General features: G+C 42.1%; 1 protein-coding gene across 2 annotated transcripts in view; it reads right to left on the reverse strand.

The window, feature by feature from the left end:
* MTR (5-methyltetrahydrofolate-homocysteine methyltransferase) overlaps positions 1 to 18467 on the reverse strand; it is a 118630-nt gene that overhangs the window by 98744 nt on the left and 1419 nt on the right. For both annotated transcript variants that reach the window (XM_040623799.1, XM_040623800.1), the window contains exons 2-4: positions 15817 to 16031; positions 11700 to 11789; positions 9436 to 9505 (exon numbers count right to left, since the gene is read on the reverse strand). In XM_040623799.1, the coding sequence (XP_040479733.1) occupies positions 9436 to 9505; positions 11700 to 11789; positions 15817 to 16031 (375 nt within the window). The remainder of the gene's footprint in view (positions 1 to 9435; positions 9506 to 11699; positions 11790 to 15816; positions 16032 to 18467) is intronic.

Genomic DNA, 18467 nt, shown 5'->3' on the forward strand with positions numbered 1-18467 from the left:
GAGGTCATCCTCTCCCCCATTCACCTCCCAATAAAAAGAAAAAGCTTGATATGCAATAGAAAAACCCCAGTAGTACCTTTATGCTTGATGTATACAGCAAAAGAGAAAGGAAAACTTAGCCCTCGTGGTCATACCTAGCCAGAGAGGGCATCGACACCATAAGCCGGTATGAGCAACCACTGGTGAAGAACTATGATATCACCACATAGAAAAGTCCTAGAACAAAAACCTACAAAACCATACTTGCCTGAACTTGTCATCTGAACAAATTTCTTCACCACCATACAAAGTACCAGTACTATTTAGCTAAGTTTAATTCTTTTTGTATTTCCATTGTCTTGTGCTTAAGAAATTGACCTAGATGTCTAGACTTTTCATAATATCTCAATGTAAGTATGTTTATGTATGCTAGTTTATACATGTCAACAATGCTAGTTATGTTTATATAGTTTGGAGTGCTTTCTGACATAAAATGGGGCCTGGTGGGCTAGCTCTATAATAGACCAAGGCCTGGTGTCCAATGTTGCTCAACTTCTCAGTTTAAGTTTTCTCTTGATTAGTTTTATTTCCTCAGCTGATAAAGAAGCATGATCACAATACCATGTACAATTGAAAGCAAACTCAAAATAATAATAATAATAGTACTACTAATAATAAAATCTGACTTTTTATTTAGATGTTTACTACATTCTAGGGATTGTTGTAAGCCCTTTATGTCCATTAAGCCTACAATAAACCTGAGGCAGAGCCTGTTACTGGATCCCATTTACATGAATTTTGAGATCACTGAAACACAGATATACTTGCAGGAGGTCAAAGATTATTTTATGATACTCATCTAATGTTCCTGTAATCTGGTTTCTCCACCGACGGAGACACTGACAGTGTCTTATTAGTTGGACCCAGAGCTCCTGCCACAAACCTCTAATTCCTTTGGGAAAAAAAAAAAACAAGTGTAAAAATTTCTAAATAGCTTGACCTTTTGGTTATGACTCAACAGGCTATAAGATTTTCCCTGGAACACAGGTCTATAATCCTTATCCACAACTCAGAAATACAAAAGGCACAAATTATTTTTCTTAATTCATTGACAATAAAACTTGACCTCTCCTGAACCACAAGAGACTCTTTATAGTCTCTATCACACCATGCCCTCAGTGCACAGACCTGACTGCAAATGTGTATCTGAGGATGGGAGCTATCCCGACCCCCACTGCAAAAACTATGAAATACAGGGATTTGTACAGATGATTGCCAAGCCCATGCAAAAACTCCAAATCTTTTTCCTATCTGGCCTCAAAGCATTTTTAGTAACTAACCCTTTTCTATCTCCACACCCATGTTTGGATAAATTCTCTCCCCTTACTCTTTTTTCTGTTTGTTTTTGTTTTGTTTTATTGTTAAATTTTATTAATGGGTATATTTCCTCCTACTAGGCAGCAAAAGCTCAACCCATCATATTTCCCAATTTACTGGCCCCCAGGAAAGTCAGGGCTAGCTTTTGTATGACCATTAAATTCAAGAGATATAACAGAATTTCTCAGGGGTACCACCATTAAAAGAAATTCTGGTAGCAGACTAATCTCTCCTATAAAATATTTTATTTTTTTATTACGTTATGTTAGTCACCATACAGTACATCATCAGTTTTGATGTAGTGTTCTGTGATTCATCGTTGCGTAAACCCAGCATTCATTGCAGCACGTGCCCTCCTTACTACTCTATCACCAGGCTAGCCCACTCCCCCACCCTATCTCCCCTTATTCTTAAGGAATCTTGAAAGTTCTTGAACTTAAAGATTCTACAAAGTCTCACAATAGCATTCAACTTGAAAAATGCTCTCCAGTATCGTCTGTGGCCCTTCACTGGGGAGAAACTATTAAATCAAGATTAACAATTATAAAGCCTAAAATTAAAGTATGAAACAGGATCAAATCTTACTGTAAGCATTCTTTTAAAAATTCTTTAGTAACCTTCCTCCAGGCTAGAGTCAGGTGCTTCTAAAAGAGCCTCAAAGAGTTAGGTTCATCTACATGTCATAACCAAAGCTCGCAGTAACGGCTCATTACCTCCTGCTGATGGTAACCACTCAGTAACCAGGTTACGCGTATTACAATTTAACTGGAGAAGACTACCAATGCAGGTTCCTAACCCAGCCTTTGAACAGTCACCTTCCCCAAAGCTAAACAATAAAGTGTGTATAAGAAAATATCCTTTGGAGCCACTGCGTCGAGGCGCCCGGGAAGCAGTAGCCACCTGCACGGGAGCCGGGAGGACTGCTGAGCGGTTGCAGAGAACAGCCTGGGACCGTGAGCGGAGGCCACGTGCCACCAGACTTCTCACGGAGCTCCAGTGTGCTCACTGGAACCAGACTGAGACCAGGAGCTCCCGGGACGCGCGAGGGGCTGGTGGCTGGCGGTGTGTAAAGCACAAAGGACAGGAATGCCTCGGCCCTGGAAGTGAGAGGCTGGGATGCTGGGTGTGGGGCGCACATCCCGGGAGCTACGGGTTGAGCAGCACCAACAGAAACAGAGTTAAAGTGGTCAGAATATCAGTGAGGGGCCCCAGGGGCACAGCGGTTAAGCGTCTGCCTTCGGACTCAGGCGTGATCCCGGCGTTATGGGATCGAGTCACATCAGGCTCCTCTGCTATGAGCCTGCTTCTTCCTCTCCCCTCCCCTGCTTCTTGTGTTCCCTCTCGCTGGCTGTCTCTATCTCCGTCGGACAAATAAAATAAAATCTTTAAAAAAAAAAAGAATATCAGTGGAGGAACGGTCCCTGATCGTCTTGTTCTGAGACAAGGAGGCTGAGATTCGCCACTGCTGCCTGACTCTCAGAAGAGGCCACAGCAAACCGCCAGGAAAGCCGCCAGAGAACAAAAAGCCTGGAAATACGGGCTCACAGTGTGCCCATTCCCATCCCTACGGGGGCACAGGACCCTCTACCTAAATAGGTTGCCTGAGTATCGCGGCGTTTGGAAAAGCTCCTCCCCACCCGGAGGCAGGCTGAAAATCAAGAAGCCCACATCCCTAAGATCCCTATAAAACAGAAAGCGGGCGCACGGCCTGGGTGACGGACAACAATTTGAGCTCTGGACACCCCCAACGCCTCTCCTCATCAGAATGACGAGAAGGAGAAATCCCTCCAGCAAAGAAAGACAATGAGTCTGTGGCCTCTGCCACAGAACTAACTAATGGCTATGGATATAACCAAATTATCAGAAATGGAATTCAGAGTAACAATGGTCAAGATGATGTGTAGACTTGAAAAAGTACTAACGAAAAATGTTAATGAAAATATAGAATCACTAAGAAGAAATGAGAGCGAATCTGGGAAATTGAAAATTCTATGAGCCAAATGCAGGCAAAACTAGAGGCTCTGACACCCAGGGTGAATGAGGCAGAAGAACGTAGCAAATTGGAGGATGGGTTAGTAGAAGAGAAAGCTAAAATAGAATCTGACTCAAAAAATCACGCTCAGGAATGTAGGTTACGGGAGATTATAACTCAATGAAACCGATCCAGTCAGAATCATCGGTATCCTCGAGGGTGGAGAAAAACAGAGGTCTAGAAAAATATTTGAACAATTTGTAGCCTAAAAGACTTTACCTAATCTAGCAAAGGAAACAAGCATTCGTGCCCAAAGGGCAGAGGACCCTCCCAAGCTCCAACAACGACAAACCTACGCCACGTCACGCCATAGTGCATTTCTAAGAAATATTAGATCCAAGGATACAGTATTGAGCGGCCAGGACAAAGAAATTTCACGTACCAAGCAAAAGTATCAGGATTACATCAGACCTGTCTACACAGACCTGGAATGAGAGTAAAATGTTGGGGGCATTTTAAAGCTCTTTCAGAGAAAAACATGCAGCCAAGGATCCTTTATCCAGCAAGGCTGTCATTCAGAATTGATGGAGAGATAAAGACCTTCAGAATCGCCAGTCATTGACAAATTTCGAACTATGAAACCAGCCCTACAGGAGATATTAAGGGGGATCTATAGTAAAAGGCTCCCAGAGATACAGAATGGACAGTCACAATTGTAGAAACAAAGACTTTACTGGCAACATGGCATCATTAAAATCATATCTCGGGCACCTGGGTGGCACAGCGGTAAGCGCCTGCCTTCGGCTCAGGTGTGATCCCGGCGTTCTGGGATCGCAGCCCACATCAGGCCTCCGCTATGAGCCTGCTCCTTCCTCTCCCACTCCCCCTGCTTGTGTTCCCTCTCTCACTGGCTGTCTCTATCTCTGTCTAATAAATAAATAAAATCTTTAAAAAAAAAAATCTTTAAAAAAAAATAAAAATAAAATCATCTCTCTCAATACTCAGTCTCAACGTAAATGGCCTGAATGCTCCCATAAATGCCACAGGGTTGCATATTGGATAAAAAGACATGATCCATCCATTTGCTGTCTATAAGAGACTCATTTTGAACCTAAAAGATACATTCAGACTGAAAGTAAAGGGATGGAATACCATCTTTCATGCCAATGGACCTCAAAAGAAAGCTGGGGTAGCAATTCTCAATCAGACAGACTGGATTTTAAACTAAAGACTATAGTTAGAGAACACAGAAGGGGCACTATATTATTCTTAAAGGATGTATCCAACAAGTGGAGATGACAATTATAATATCTATGCCCCCAACGGGAGCAGCAAGACAAACAAGCCAACTCTTAACCAGAATAAACAGACATATAGATAAAAATACATTATAGTAAGGGGACTCAACACTCCACTCTCGCAATAGACAGAACACCCTTGCAAAAACTCAGTAAAGGAACAAAGGCTTTGAATGCCAACCTTGCGAAGTCCTCATAGATATATATAGAACACTATACCCCAGAACCAAAGAATACTCATTCTATTCTAATGCCCATGGAACATTCTCAAGAATAGACCATCTTCTGGGACACAAAACAGGTCTCAACTGATACCAAAAGACTGAAATTATTCCCTGCATATTCTCAGACCACGACGCCTGAAAATGGAACTCAACCACAAGGAAAATTTGGAAAACTCAAACACTTGGAGACAAGAACCATCCTGCTCAGGAATGATTCGATAAAACAGGAAATCAAAAATCAAATTAATTTATGGAGACCAACGAGAATGAAAACACGGTCCAAAAGCATGGGATACTACAAACGGAGTCTAAGGGGAAATACATAGCCATCGCTCACTCAAAAGAATAGAAAATCTAAAATGCAGTTTTTATATTCTCACCTCAAGAACCTGGAACAGCAACAGAGGGACAGGCCTAATCCACACACGAGAAAGCAGCTGACCAAGATTAGAGCAGAAATCAACAAATTAGAAACCAGGAGTACAGTAGAGCAGATCAACAGAACTAGAAACTGGTTCTTTGAGAGAATTAATAAAATTGACAGACCTCTGGCAAGGCTTATCCAAAAGAATAGAGAAAGGACCCAAATTAATAAAATTATGAATGAAAAAGGAGAGGTCACAACCAACACCAATGAAATTGGAAGGATTATTAGAAACTTTATCACAACAGCTTTTATGCCAATAAATTAAGCAATCTGGAAGAGATGGAGGCCTTCCTGGAAACCCATAAACTACCAACACTGAAACAGGAAGAAATTGATTTTTTAAACAGGCCAATTAATTATGAAGAAATTGAGTCAGTGATAAACAATCTTCCAAAAAATAAGACTCCAGGCCCGGATGGTTTTCCTGGGGAATTCTACCAAACATTCAAAGAAGAAATAATACCTATTCTCCTAAAGCTATTTCAAAAAATAGAAACAGAAGGAAAGCTACCAAACTCATTCTATGAGGCCAATATTACCTTGATCCCCAAACCAGGCAAAGACCCCAACAAAAAGGAGAATTATAAACCGATTTCCCTAATGAATATGGACGCCAAAATCCTCAACAAGATCCTGGCTAATAGAATCCAACTGTACATTAAAAGGATTATCCATCACGACCAAGTGGGATTCATCCCTGGGATGCAAGGGTGGTTCAACATTCACAAATCTATCAGTGTCATAGATTTTATCCAGAAACAAAAATTCAGAAGTCATACGATTCTCTCAATAGATGCAGAAAAAGCATTTGACAAAATACAGCATCGTTTCTGATTAAAACCCTTCAGAGTGTAGGAATAGACGGTACATTTCTCAAGATCATAAAAGGCATCTATGAAAAGCCTACTGCAAATATTATTCTCAACGGGGAAAAGCTGGAAGCGTTTCCCTTAAGATCAGGAACATGACAAGGATGCCCATTCTCGCCACTATTATTCAACATAGTACTAGAAGTCCTTGCAACAGCAATCGGACAACAAAAAGGTATAAACTGAGTCATAGAAGAAAAGGATTTGTACCGGTGATAGAGAGGGCAAAATCACGTAGATAATTAAAGGAGAAGAAATCATGAGCACAAGTGGAAACATAAAAAGAAGCCCTTTGGATGAGGTGCCTGAGGGTTAGTCAAAAATTTAATTTACCTCTTTCACTGGCTTAAATTGGCTTTTAGGTAAAGTGATCTGTAAGAGATCATTGAAATCAAAGTGCTTTTGGAAATAAAAAGGAGCCCTGTCCTGGGCAAATCAAGATGTGTGGTCACCCTGCTTCAGTGTGACCAGAATACAGGGGCTTGCCCCAAAAAGGACTGAGTAATGGAGCGTGTATGGTTCCTTTGCCCTGCAATCCATGTTGACGTGTGGATTTGCCCATAGCTTACTTGATTTAATTTGCTGACATTCCTTGGTATTGTAGCCTAGGTTGGGTCTCTGCTGTCTGAAAGGGAAGCAAGCTGGATAGTTTGAAGACTAAAAATATCCTACTCAGTGCAGACTCAACTCCAGGAGAAAGCAGCCTAAAGATTATTAGAACAATAATAATCTTCATTCGTCAGTAATTGTGACTGGTACAAATTTAGCAATTCTGAGTATCTGTGAATACAGGAAGACGCTCGTTTTCTGTTGAAATTGTTGGAAGACAAGCAAGGCCTCTACTGTTAGGCCAGTGGAGCATGACTCTGTAAACAGGGCTAAATGCAGTTAGCCCATTTGGGTGAATGGCAACCCCAAAGTCCATTCATTCTTTTCCCGTAGACTGCTTCTCTGCGTTATGAGAGGCCTAGAGAACCAGAACCCCTTAGTCTGGGACAGGACCCAGGCAGAAGATCTTACCCATCTTCTGGTCTCCCCTTGTACACAGCTGGTGCCAAAGCCGTGCCTTCCTCTCCCTGAGTTTGCCACGTCAGTGTCTGACTAACTTTATAAAGCTTTCTCTGACTCCCAGGATATGGGGTGTAAACTCGTTAGCAATATCACTTTTTAAACCAGACACATTTGTTACTCTATGGCCGTCTCATATTACATACCTTCTTTGAAGCATGATATAATTGCTGCTTGTATAAAATAGCTTGACACGTGGGTGGGTGTAATGCCTACTCTGATTCCCCAGAGAGTAGTGAAGGGAGAGTGTTGCAATCAGTTGCCAGCTCAATGGTGGGTTCCTTCCTAAGTGTGGTGAGAATGTTTGGCTGTAGGAGTCTGTTGTGGGAAATGCCTCTCCAGGACGTTGGAGTTGGCCTCCTGAGCACCAGGGCCTGTTTGGAGCTTTGGAATCAAGTTGGGAGGCCCTGCTTCACACAGCCACTCTCCGCCCACGCTTTCCTCCCTTGGTATAGGTCCCTTTTGTCTGGCTAGCTTTGCTTTCACCTTTGGTTTTTGGATTGTGAGATTTCCTTCTTCCTTATTTTGGACATGTTAGCCTCCTCTAACTGAATTTTAGGCTTGCCTGATGAGGGACTTGAGATAATTTGGAGAGCCTTACATAGGGGAGGATTTCAAAGCCCTGCAAGTTTATAGTTACAGGTGAAGAGTACATGCAAGTAAGCAGTTAAAAGTTCATGCCTTAAAATTGACAAGGCAAGAAACGAATTGCTGGAGAGGATGTGGAGAAAGGGGATCCCTCCTACATTGTTGGTGGGAATGCAAGTTGGTACAGCCACTCTGGAAAACAGTGTGGAGGTCCCTTAAAAAGTTAAAAATTGAGCTACCCTATGACCCAGCCATTGCAATACTGGGCATTTACCCCAAAGATACAGACGTAGTGAAGAGAAGGGCCATATGCACCCCAATGTTCATAGTAGCATTGTCCACAATAGCTAAATCATGGAAGGAACCAAGATGCCCTTCAACAGATGACTGGATTAAGAAGCTGTGGTCCATATATACAATGGAATATTACTCAGCTATCAGAAAGAACAAGTTCTCAACATTTGCTGCAACATGGACGGCACTGGAGGAGATACTGCTAAGTGAAATAAGTCAAGCAGAGAAACACAATTATCATATGGTCTCACTCATTTATGGAACATAAGAAGTAGGAAGACCGGTAGGAAAAGAAAGGGAAGAAGAAATGGGGGAGAAGCAGAAGGGGGAATGAAGCATGAGAGACTATGGACTCTGAGAAACAAACTGAGGGCTTCAGAGGGGGGGGATGGGATAGGCTGGTGATGGGTAAGTAAAAAAAAAAAAAAAAAGAAGTAAAAAGAAAAATATCCTATCTTTCCCTGCTTTCGCTGGTTTCATATTCTCTGACCTGTGACTCAGTTGGAGTAACAGCGTATGCACGTCCATGGATTTAAACACTATCTCCCAGAAGCAGAGTTCCCATAAATTGCTTCCGTCTTCATCAGTATGCTCTCACTTCCTAGCAATCTTCCTTTATATTTTCTCCCGTTGGCAATAATTTCACATTTTCAAATCTTAAGGGGCTCCATAGATTTCTTCCATTCCTTTCCCTCCTTCAGAGCCTCCCCACCAGCTGGCACCCAAGTCATGTTATGGCAGCCAGCCAGGAGGTTAGTTATTTCAAGAGGCCGCTTTTCACGTCCCAGCAAGGCTGGATCTCATGCCACACTCCTGTGTGTGCTGCACAGAGCCTTCAAGGACATCAGGGATAGGACGCGGAATATGCTCCTAAGAAAACAGCTCTTAACCTACATAAGACAATCACAAGGATGAGGGTAGCTTTAAAGATACCCGATAAGATCAAGTATCTTAATGTTAATCGAAATAACCAGAACAGGCAGCTGTCACCTGAATTACCTCATAAAGTGCTTCCAAAAGGAGAAAAGATCACCTTAACTATAAAAATCAGAAGCTGTAACTATAAATATACAAAGTAGCTACAGCTACAAAGTGAAGCTAGAACCCACAGTAAACAGAGAGTAAACCCTGAGCCCAAGGCCCACAGGGACAGAATCAATTCACAGAGACCCTGGAGGGCTTGATTATCAAACTGCAAAGAAGTCACCTACCCACAAGTACGAAACAGCGTCTGCAGTGTTACCAGTGGGCCACTTGTCACGGAAGGAAAAAAGCGCAGTGAAGACAGCACATGATAATTGCAAATCTCAAAGGAATCACCGTCGCAGACGGCCCTTACCTGTCTGGAGGGACACCTCCTCGGCTGCCTTTCTGGCCAGTCCCGCGGAGCATTTGTTCATCTGGTAGGCCTACAAATCAACGCAAACGTGAGCTGGCACTTCTTCCCCTCACCTAGTAAATCAGGGATTCGTGACCTTATAAAACCCAGTGTTATTTGGTAAGTAAATGTCGAGTGAATTAATAGGAGGTCTGAATGAAATCTTAGCCAAGAAGGCCTCCCAGCTGCCACAGCCGTGAAGGCAACAGGAGAGCCAAGACTCCTTGAGAACTCCTCTGGGCTGAGCTTCTTCCCCTAAGCCATGAGCTGATTTAAAAAAAAAAAAAAAAAAGGGCAATGTCTTGGACATCTGGTATGTCAAAGAATAAGCTGATGCAGTTAAATACTCTGCAAGTATTTAAGAGAAAGCACAGGAATGGAAAAAGCACAGGCTTCAGAGACAGGAGACGGGGGTTCGAGGACCAACTCTCTCAGTGTCCGCCCAGGCAGTTCCCTTAGCAACTTCTCTGACCTGACTTCCTTCACTGTACGGTGGTCTGCACTCAGGGGTTCCAAACTTTCTGCAGATTATTAACCTCTTTAGAATTTGGTAAAGGGCCATGAACCCCCTCACTAGGAAATAAAAAGTATGCACACACGTACAAGTAATGCCTACAATTTAAAGAGGTTCATAGGCCTCCTGAAACTTTCCCAGATCAGGTTAGAAGGTCCTAGACTTGTGGTCTTCATGAGCCCTTCTTGGATCCTATGCACTGTGGATCTTTGTTATTTAGTAATAAAGAAACCAGAATATCCTAAAACAGGGGTTGGCAAACTCTATACCTCCCCGGGCAAAGCTATCCTGGGCTGGTTTTATAAATAAAGTTTTATTGGGATACAATCAAGCTCATTCGCTTACATACTATCTATTGCTGTTCTTCTGTAATAACAGAGCTGAGTACTTGCCGTATATGGCCCACAAAGCCTAAAATATTTACTTATCTGGCCCTTTACAGAAAAAGTTTGCCAACTCCAGTCCTAAATCACACAAAACTAATCGTCTTCCCTTGATAACCCAGAAGACACGAGAAATCAATGCTGCATGGAAACAGAGGCATGTGTCTGGAAAATCCCACACAGACATGGGTACAGCAGCATCATCCACATTTTACAAAATTTGAAAAAGGAGCGTAACGTTGATTCAAAAGAAAGCAGAACCTTCACCCCACACCCACTATCAAAAAATAAAACAAAAAAGCCCCCCAAAACAGAAGATAACAAGTGTTGATAAAGCTGTAAGAAATTCGGAATCCTTGCGCACTGTTGGTGGGAATATAAAATGGTGCCACTGGGGAACACAGTATGGTGGTTCCTCAAACAATGCAACAGAATTACCACTTCTGAGTATATAATCAAAGGAAATGAAAGCAGAGATGCAAACAGATTATCCGTACACCCATGGTCACAGCAGCACTGTTCACAATGACCAAAAGGTGGAATAAGCCCACGTGTCCCAAACAAATGAATGGATAACCCTAATGTCCTATACAGATAATATACATACGGGCCTAGATATATACACACATACATACAGGGGAGCGTTACTCAGCCTTAAAAAGGAAATGCTGACTGTTGCTACGACATGAGTGAACTTTGAAAACATGAAGCTGAGAGTCACCAAAGGACAAAAACTGTACGACTCCACTTACGTGGGTACCTAGAGGAGTCAAATTCATAGAGAAAGAAAGTACAGTGGTGGTTTCCGGGGTCCAGGAGGGTGACGGGAGAACAGGGAGTTACTACTGAATGCAGTGGAGACAGAGTTTCCATTTTACAAGATGACAAGAGTTCTGGAGATGGATGGTGGTGATGGTTGCACAGCCACGTGAATATACTGAACCCCACTGAACCATACGCTCAAAAATGGCTAAGATGGTCAATCTTATGTTACGTGGTGTTTTCCCACAATTAAAAAAAAGAACCAAATCTGCCACCCGGTGCGCAAAAAGGGCGCACACACAGCCGACACTGAGCCTTTACCAGCAGCCACGGCATAACAAGTATCATTTTTACCTGATTACCTGCCCATAAAAGGAATCCGTTAGAAATGAATGGTCTGCTGTGTTCAGAGGCAGAAGAGATACAAAGCGTCTTCCCAGTGTGACCACAAGCAATAGACAGCAAGGCATCAGCTTGACTTGGCAGCTTCTGCCAGTTTTCTCACTAGCAACTGTCAAGGCAGCAAACGCCCAGGAACATCTTGGATACGAGAACGGCATTCTTACCAAGTGTTCGAGGCCATAGTCTGCTTGGGCAATGTTAGTGCTGCTGAAAGTGTTTGTTTCGATGATATCTGCCCCAGCCAGCAAGTAATCCTGCAACAAGAGAGAGCAGTGTCAGTGCTCGGAGTTTCCACAAGAAACATGTCTGCTTGCTGCCACCACTGCCGCCACCGCCACCAAACACCTCGAGAGCACTCACTAGGCACAGGCACGCCACGAGAGGCCAGAGATGCAAAAACACAGAAGGACTTCACAGACAGGAATGTGGTGTAAAGAAACCAACGCAGAGCTCAAATTCGGACACCGTTCACAGCGAAACTGGGTGAATGGATTCAAGTTCCTTAGACCCTGAGTTTCGGTTTCCTCGGGGAAAGTACTAGAACCCAACTCCACGGGTGGCTGTGTGATGACACAAGCTCTGGCCCAGGACAGCACTCTCCAGCCTCCGCACAATTTGATCCCTGCTGGCGAGGGCCTATCTCTGAAAGCTCAGTTCTGCCCATAATTGTCTCAGTCTCTCTGTTGGGTCCCTCTGAGCCAGAACGACGGCACTCCCTCTAGAACCTCAGCAGCGCCTTCCTGCCCTCCCTGTTCCAAACCTGTCTTCCTCATTTCACTCTTTGGACGACACCTCCTCGAGCTCAACCTGATGAACACTCTGGAATCTCTTGACTCCCTTGATTTTCCAATACTGAGTAAACCCAACCCCTTCCAAACCGATAAACACTGTCTACAGAACGGCTGGGAAATGAAAACCGAGATTTATACATATTTATAGTAAGTCACAAATATCCTAAATATCCAAGTGGAAAAAACTAAATAAGCTAGAACGTACCCACTTTATAACATGCTTTGTGGCAGCTAAAAACATTGTGTGTATCTACATATACTGACATGGAAAGATCTCTAGAAGTATTGTTGAGTAGAAACCAAAATTGATTGATATGTAAAATAGGACACCATTAAGTTTAAAGCATACATGTACACAACAGTATGAGTTTTCTACAAATAAGTATGTATACACATAAACATATGTGCATATATACGTAAATGCATAACAAATGGATCTGGAAAGACATACATCAACTAATGTAAGTGGTTATCTCGGGAGAAAAAATAGAAATTTCACGTAATGGTCAAAAGTGAATTTATCCTCAACTATGGGTTTTGTTTTATAAGAGCAAATTAAATTTTTCAAAAAAGAACAAGAAAAACTGGAAACAACATTTATGCCTAGGAATACATAAATTAGTTAAGTATAATATATACATAGAATATAGTATGAAGTTATTAAACCATGTCTCAGAATATTTAATGCTCAGGTATACAGATAAAAATGCCAATTATAAAACAGTATGAATAAAATTAAAATTTAATTCTTAAAATCCCAGTATAAAAACTAGATTAACATATAAGTTAAAATATGTGAATAGCAGTTATATCTTGGTATTGATATCTCCTGGTTTTAATTCTTTTATGGTGTTCTATATTATCTACTTTTTTTTTAAGCAATAAACATGTACTGTCTTTACAATTAGGGCAAAAAATATCTAAGTTCAGTTTTCTCCAATTTTGTGTAGATTTGAAAATTTCCGTAATATACGGTTTAGAAGGCATTTCTTCTAGCTCTTCATCCTCTCTCTATGCCTTTTCTCCCAGCTCAATATCCTGCTCATGGACTCCAGGCAGGACGTCCCTTGATACCAATCCTATTCTTGCCAATTTAAAAAACACTGTGATCTGAGGCAAGCTACTGAATTTCTCTAATCCTCACTTTTCTCACGGAGAAAGCTGTCAGGATTAAAGAAGGACATCGAGGACAGCATTTCTAGAGGCTAACAGAGGTTTTGAATTCTGCTTCTTCGTGAGAGTGATGCTATGGCACTCACCCGCACTCCCTGCTGCCAGCTCCCATAAACGTTCCCCGGGCACAACCCAAGGTGTGGCAACATCAGCCCTTGTGGCATCTCAGCAACAACCACAGGGAACTTCTGGGAGAAAAAGCTGTATTACTCACAAGTCCTGGAGGGTACAGGCATGCCCAGAGCCATGCTTCCAGGGGAAAGGGGCACAATGGGGGGGAAGGTGAGCACAGATGTGGGATTCTGCCTTTTTGAGGGGTACAAAGATGGAGCACTGAGGGTTTCACAGTTTCACTCTTTATTGCCGAATTTAAAACACAAAAGTGGGAATCAGGGTGTGGAAAGGGAAAAACTGGGCCAGTCAGTTGTCTGGGTCATCCAGGGTTTCCAAGAGCAGAACTCATGGGCAGGAGCAGCCTGGTATCTAGTTGTTCAGCGAGTAGCTGTGTCATGTTTAATACAAGATGGATGCCTCTGAAATGGATTCTTGGCAACCAAATGTACTGTCATACATTTACATTACAACCAAAGCAGCTTACTGTTAGGTACCTCCATTACAAATGTAACTTGGACCTTCCACTAAAATTAAAGATCAGGAGATCTGATCTATGGTCACTAGCTCCACTAGGAATAGCCACATGTGAAAAACACCCGGTCTGCTTCCCTTCCTCACCCATGAACACAACATGCTCTCCATATCTCCAGCTAGTAAATGCGCCCCCAGAAATGGGACACCCGCGTATACTCTACTGTATTTACAGCCATTTTCGCTCCATGTACCTATCGTGGGAACCTCACTGTTCCATCTAGATGCCTACCTAATACACAGGGCAAGGATTCTTTCCTCTAACAAATATTTATTGAGCACTTCCTATGTGGGAGATAATGTTCTAGGCAGGAAGGATTCGGTAGTGAAAAAGAGGCATAAATTCCTGCCCTGCAGGAGCTTATAATGTAGTGATAATCCAGGTGAACAATAACGACAAAGCCACAGGGCATGACAGTTCATGTGATTTCATCAGCTGCATTACAGGAAGTATATTTGAGGGGCACCTGGGGGGCTCAGTCAGTTAAGTGTCTGTCTTCGGCTCAGGTCATGATCTCAGGGTCCTGGAATCCACCCCCAAGTCAGGCTCCCTGTTCAGCAGGGAGCCTGTTTCTCCCTCTCCCTCTGCCTGCCGCTCCCCCTTTGTGCGCTAATAAATGAATTTTTTTTTAAGTGTATTTGTAACCATATCAAGCAATTCATGCCCATGATGACACTCCCAATCTACAACAGACTAGGATTTTATACTAGGATTTAACTACATATTCTCAAGGACTAGAAGAAAAACTTAAGTTATCATTCTTCCTGCAGAATCACACCTTTTCAAGAACCAATTTTAAATCTTCTAGTCCCTAGAATTCCCATTATGAGCAAAGGAAAGGCATTCTTAGCTTTTCTTCAAGTGAACACCATTCTGCATCTTACCTAAAACAAAGTCTTGACCACACAACAGAATGATCCCATCCATTCTCGATGGATCACTTAATCACAAAGTGATTTGTTTAGATGACTTTTTTCTTCCTTAAGAAGAGCCTGAAACACCTATAACAATACGCTTCTCCAGAAAATAAAACTTTCTCACTCCACTGGTAAATACGCTTTGTCCTTCTAACTGAATCCAGACCAGGAAAACAGATTCAATCACCTCAATATATCTTCTGGTTGTAAATCTATGAAATTCTGATGATAACCTATCAAACGATTTCATTCTGTGTTTACTTCTAAATTTTAAAAGTCTACCGCCCCCAGTTACTTGTTCTTGATTTCTTCATCTTGGCTAACTGTTTTCACTGGAGACAGAAAAATGGAAGGAAGGAGAGTAGGATTTCAGGTCAGGAAGCCTCCCTAACATCAGGAAACTTCTTGAACCTCTGTGATCCTCAAATTCCAAATCTTCAAAATGAGAATAACCACCACCTTTTGGTTTTACTTTATCGGGGCTGTTGTGGTGACATAGGTAAAACAGTGTATGTGAAAACCCCCGTTTGTCCAAGATTTTTATGGTCTTTCACTGGAGTGTAAGTGTCCTGGAGGCAGAAAAGCTACCTTTCTCCTTATGCTGAACGCTCACTGCAGCACCAGACCTTTACCTGGTGCCCCACGCGTTCCTTGTGAATGAATCACCTTTCTTCTGCACCCTCTGGAGCCCTCAGTACATGAAGCGGCTTAAAGAGTAATGGAACAAGAATAGGAGACATGGTGGATACTGTACCTTATGGATTTGGTAAATAACACTGGGTTGAGTTATGCTTAAAATGTCATTGTTGCCTTTCAGCAGCCTGGCGTGATCTTGAAATTCGTGACCTCGGAAGTCTTCTTCACTTAGCTTATGCCTCTGGATCATGGTCCCCATCCCTCCATCCAGCACCATGATCCTCTCCCGTAGAATGGCTTCAATCTCATCCTGCAGGCTTTTCTTCACACCTGCTTTAAAGGAAGTGAAAAGTGGACTTTCAGAACCAGGGGAAAAAAGATGTGAGAAGGTTTCTAAGAACTACTGGAAAGCCACAAAACTATGCTGATTGGAGTCCCTGAAAATTCCTAACGTGGAGCCCCCTCCTTGGTTCAGCTTTTCTTGGCTACCCTCAACACAGCCCACATCTGCTGTCCCAAGCCTGCTCTCTTTTAGCTCCAAATCCCTCTCCCTCCTCTGTAGGAGATTCTACCTAATACCTCCAAAGAAGTCTTCTACTGGGAGCTCCAAAATTCACCCCACCCTCTACCTCATAATCCTTTTACAGCTTGGCTCACGCTACTTTCCTTCTCTCTGCTCTCAGGGAAGAGCAATTCTGCACCCACTGCAGGTAAGTGCAGCATGCCTCTATTCCTCCTCCCATTTTCATAAGAAATCTAAGCATTTTCCATGGGGTCCCTACTATATTCACTTCTCAATCCAGAAACAGAAACTGTTTCCAGTCTTTAAGACACTTTACTATTTACCATGAAACAACCTCACCCCCACATATACAAATTCTGAGATCTTGTGAAAGGAATCATCATCTACACAAGAGATCAAAGTTTTTTTCCTAAACTCAAAACAAAACATCTGATTTTTTATTAGAAATTTGACAGATTCTATAATTTATGTGAAAGACTAAAAGTCCAGAAAAAGCTAAATTAACTCTGAAAAAGTAGAAAGAGGTTATTTGGCCCACTAAATATCACAATATACCATAAAACTATATTCCCATAAAAAAAGGAAAAAGATAGAATATCTTCATTACCTAGAATAGGGAAAGACTAAGTCTCAAAAAGCCCAACCTATAATATTTTTTTTAAAAGATGAATTTGATTGATAAAAACTAAGGATTCCTATGAAATGAAAGTTACCATAAACAAAAATAATAAACAGATTATGGATTGGAGGAAGATTCTGCAATGTCTCAAACCGAAAGGGACTAACAGCTATAATGTACAGGGAATTCCTACAAAGATAACGAATAGTCAAGTCCAAGGAGGGGAAACTAATGCCGAACAACTATATGAAGAAATGCTCAAACTCATTAGCGATCAGATGTGAATTAAAACAAGAAGATATCCATTTGCACCCAACAGATGGGCAATAATTAGAAGACTGGATAATGCCAAAGAAAATCTGAACCCTCCAGTATGCTTGCTGCACAGAGTCATTCTGGAGAGCAGCCTAGCAGAACTTGGTAAAAATTAAGTATGCAGAAAACTCAGCAATCTCAATCCCGGGTATATGTCCCAAACAAAATCTCAGATCGATCCATCAAGAACATGGAAGAGGATGTTTGTAGGAGTGGCACGTTGGAGACAACATTGGGAAATGGCCAAGTAAAATGTGGTAGATACTCGTGGGGAACACTGTACTGCTGTAACAGAAGGATAGGATACTGAGTGAAAGAGTCAGAAATCGTCTACTACCAAGATATTATTTATATAAGTTAAAAATACAAACACAGACTAGAGTACAAGGAAACATATGAATACATGACAATATGGGAAAAGGCTAACTGTGGGAGCAAGAGAACTGTGAACAGAAAATGAGATAAAAGGGCATACATAGTAAAATGGGAATTGCATGCATGGGATACAAAGCTCCCCTCCAACTGAGGCCCTTAAAAATCCCCTGCTTCTACATCATCCACATGCTTATTTATCCTTTAGGGGATAAGATTTCACTTTTAGAGAAAGAAAGAGGTCTTCCTCCCAGATTGTTGGTTTAAGTGTTCACTGTTCTTATCCTGATGCATTCCCTGAGCTTTTCCAGTAGGGGTTATCTTTCACTGGCTTCTAATCACCGCTGCCCTGCCAGAACCTTCTCCTAAGAGTGAGTCACCTTAACAATTCTCCTTTCCCTTGGTAAGGTGAGCAGTCACTGAGATCTTCCATGAAGAACAATGATAACCAAAACACCCTCATATTTATCTGTATTTGGTTCACTGCATACAGAACATTCTGTACAGTTTACTCCTAACTAATCAGGTTCTTAAAAGGGCAGATTCTGGGGCGCCTGGGTGGCACAGCGGTTAAGCGTCTGCCTTCGGCTCAGGGCGTGATCCTGGCGTTACGGGATCGAGCCCCACATCAGGCTCCTCCACTATGAGCCTGCTTCTTCCTCTCCCACTCCCCCTGCTGTGTTCCCTCTCTCACTGGCTGTCTCTATCTCTGTTGAATTAATAAATAAAATCTTTAAAAAAATAAAAATAAAATAAAAGGGCAGATTCTCCCCCAACATCTCTCACAGTGAAAACAATATCTCTGCATTTCTGCCATTTAGTTGAGGTATTCTGCTGCTGATATATTTAGATGAAAAGGAAATCACGTATTTCCTTTCTTAATTAAATAGGAAGGCAAGAAGTCATGAGGCAGAGATATTATTCAAAGAACTATAAAATC

This window comes from Ursus maritimus, unplaced genomic scaffold (genome assembly GCF_017311325.1).
Source record: "Ursus maritimus isolate PB19 unplaced genomic scaffold, ASM1731132v1 scaffold_7, whole genome shotgun sequence".
NCBI classification, from domain to species: Eukaryota; Metazoa; Chordata; class Mammalia; order Carnivora; family Ursidae; genus Ursus; species Ursus maritimus.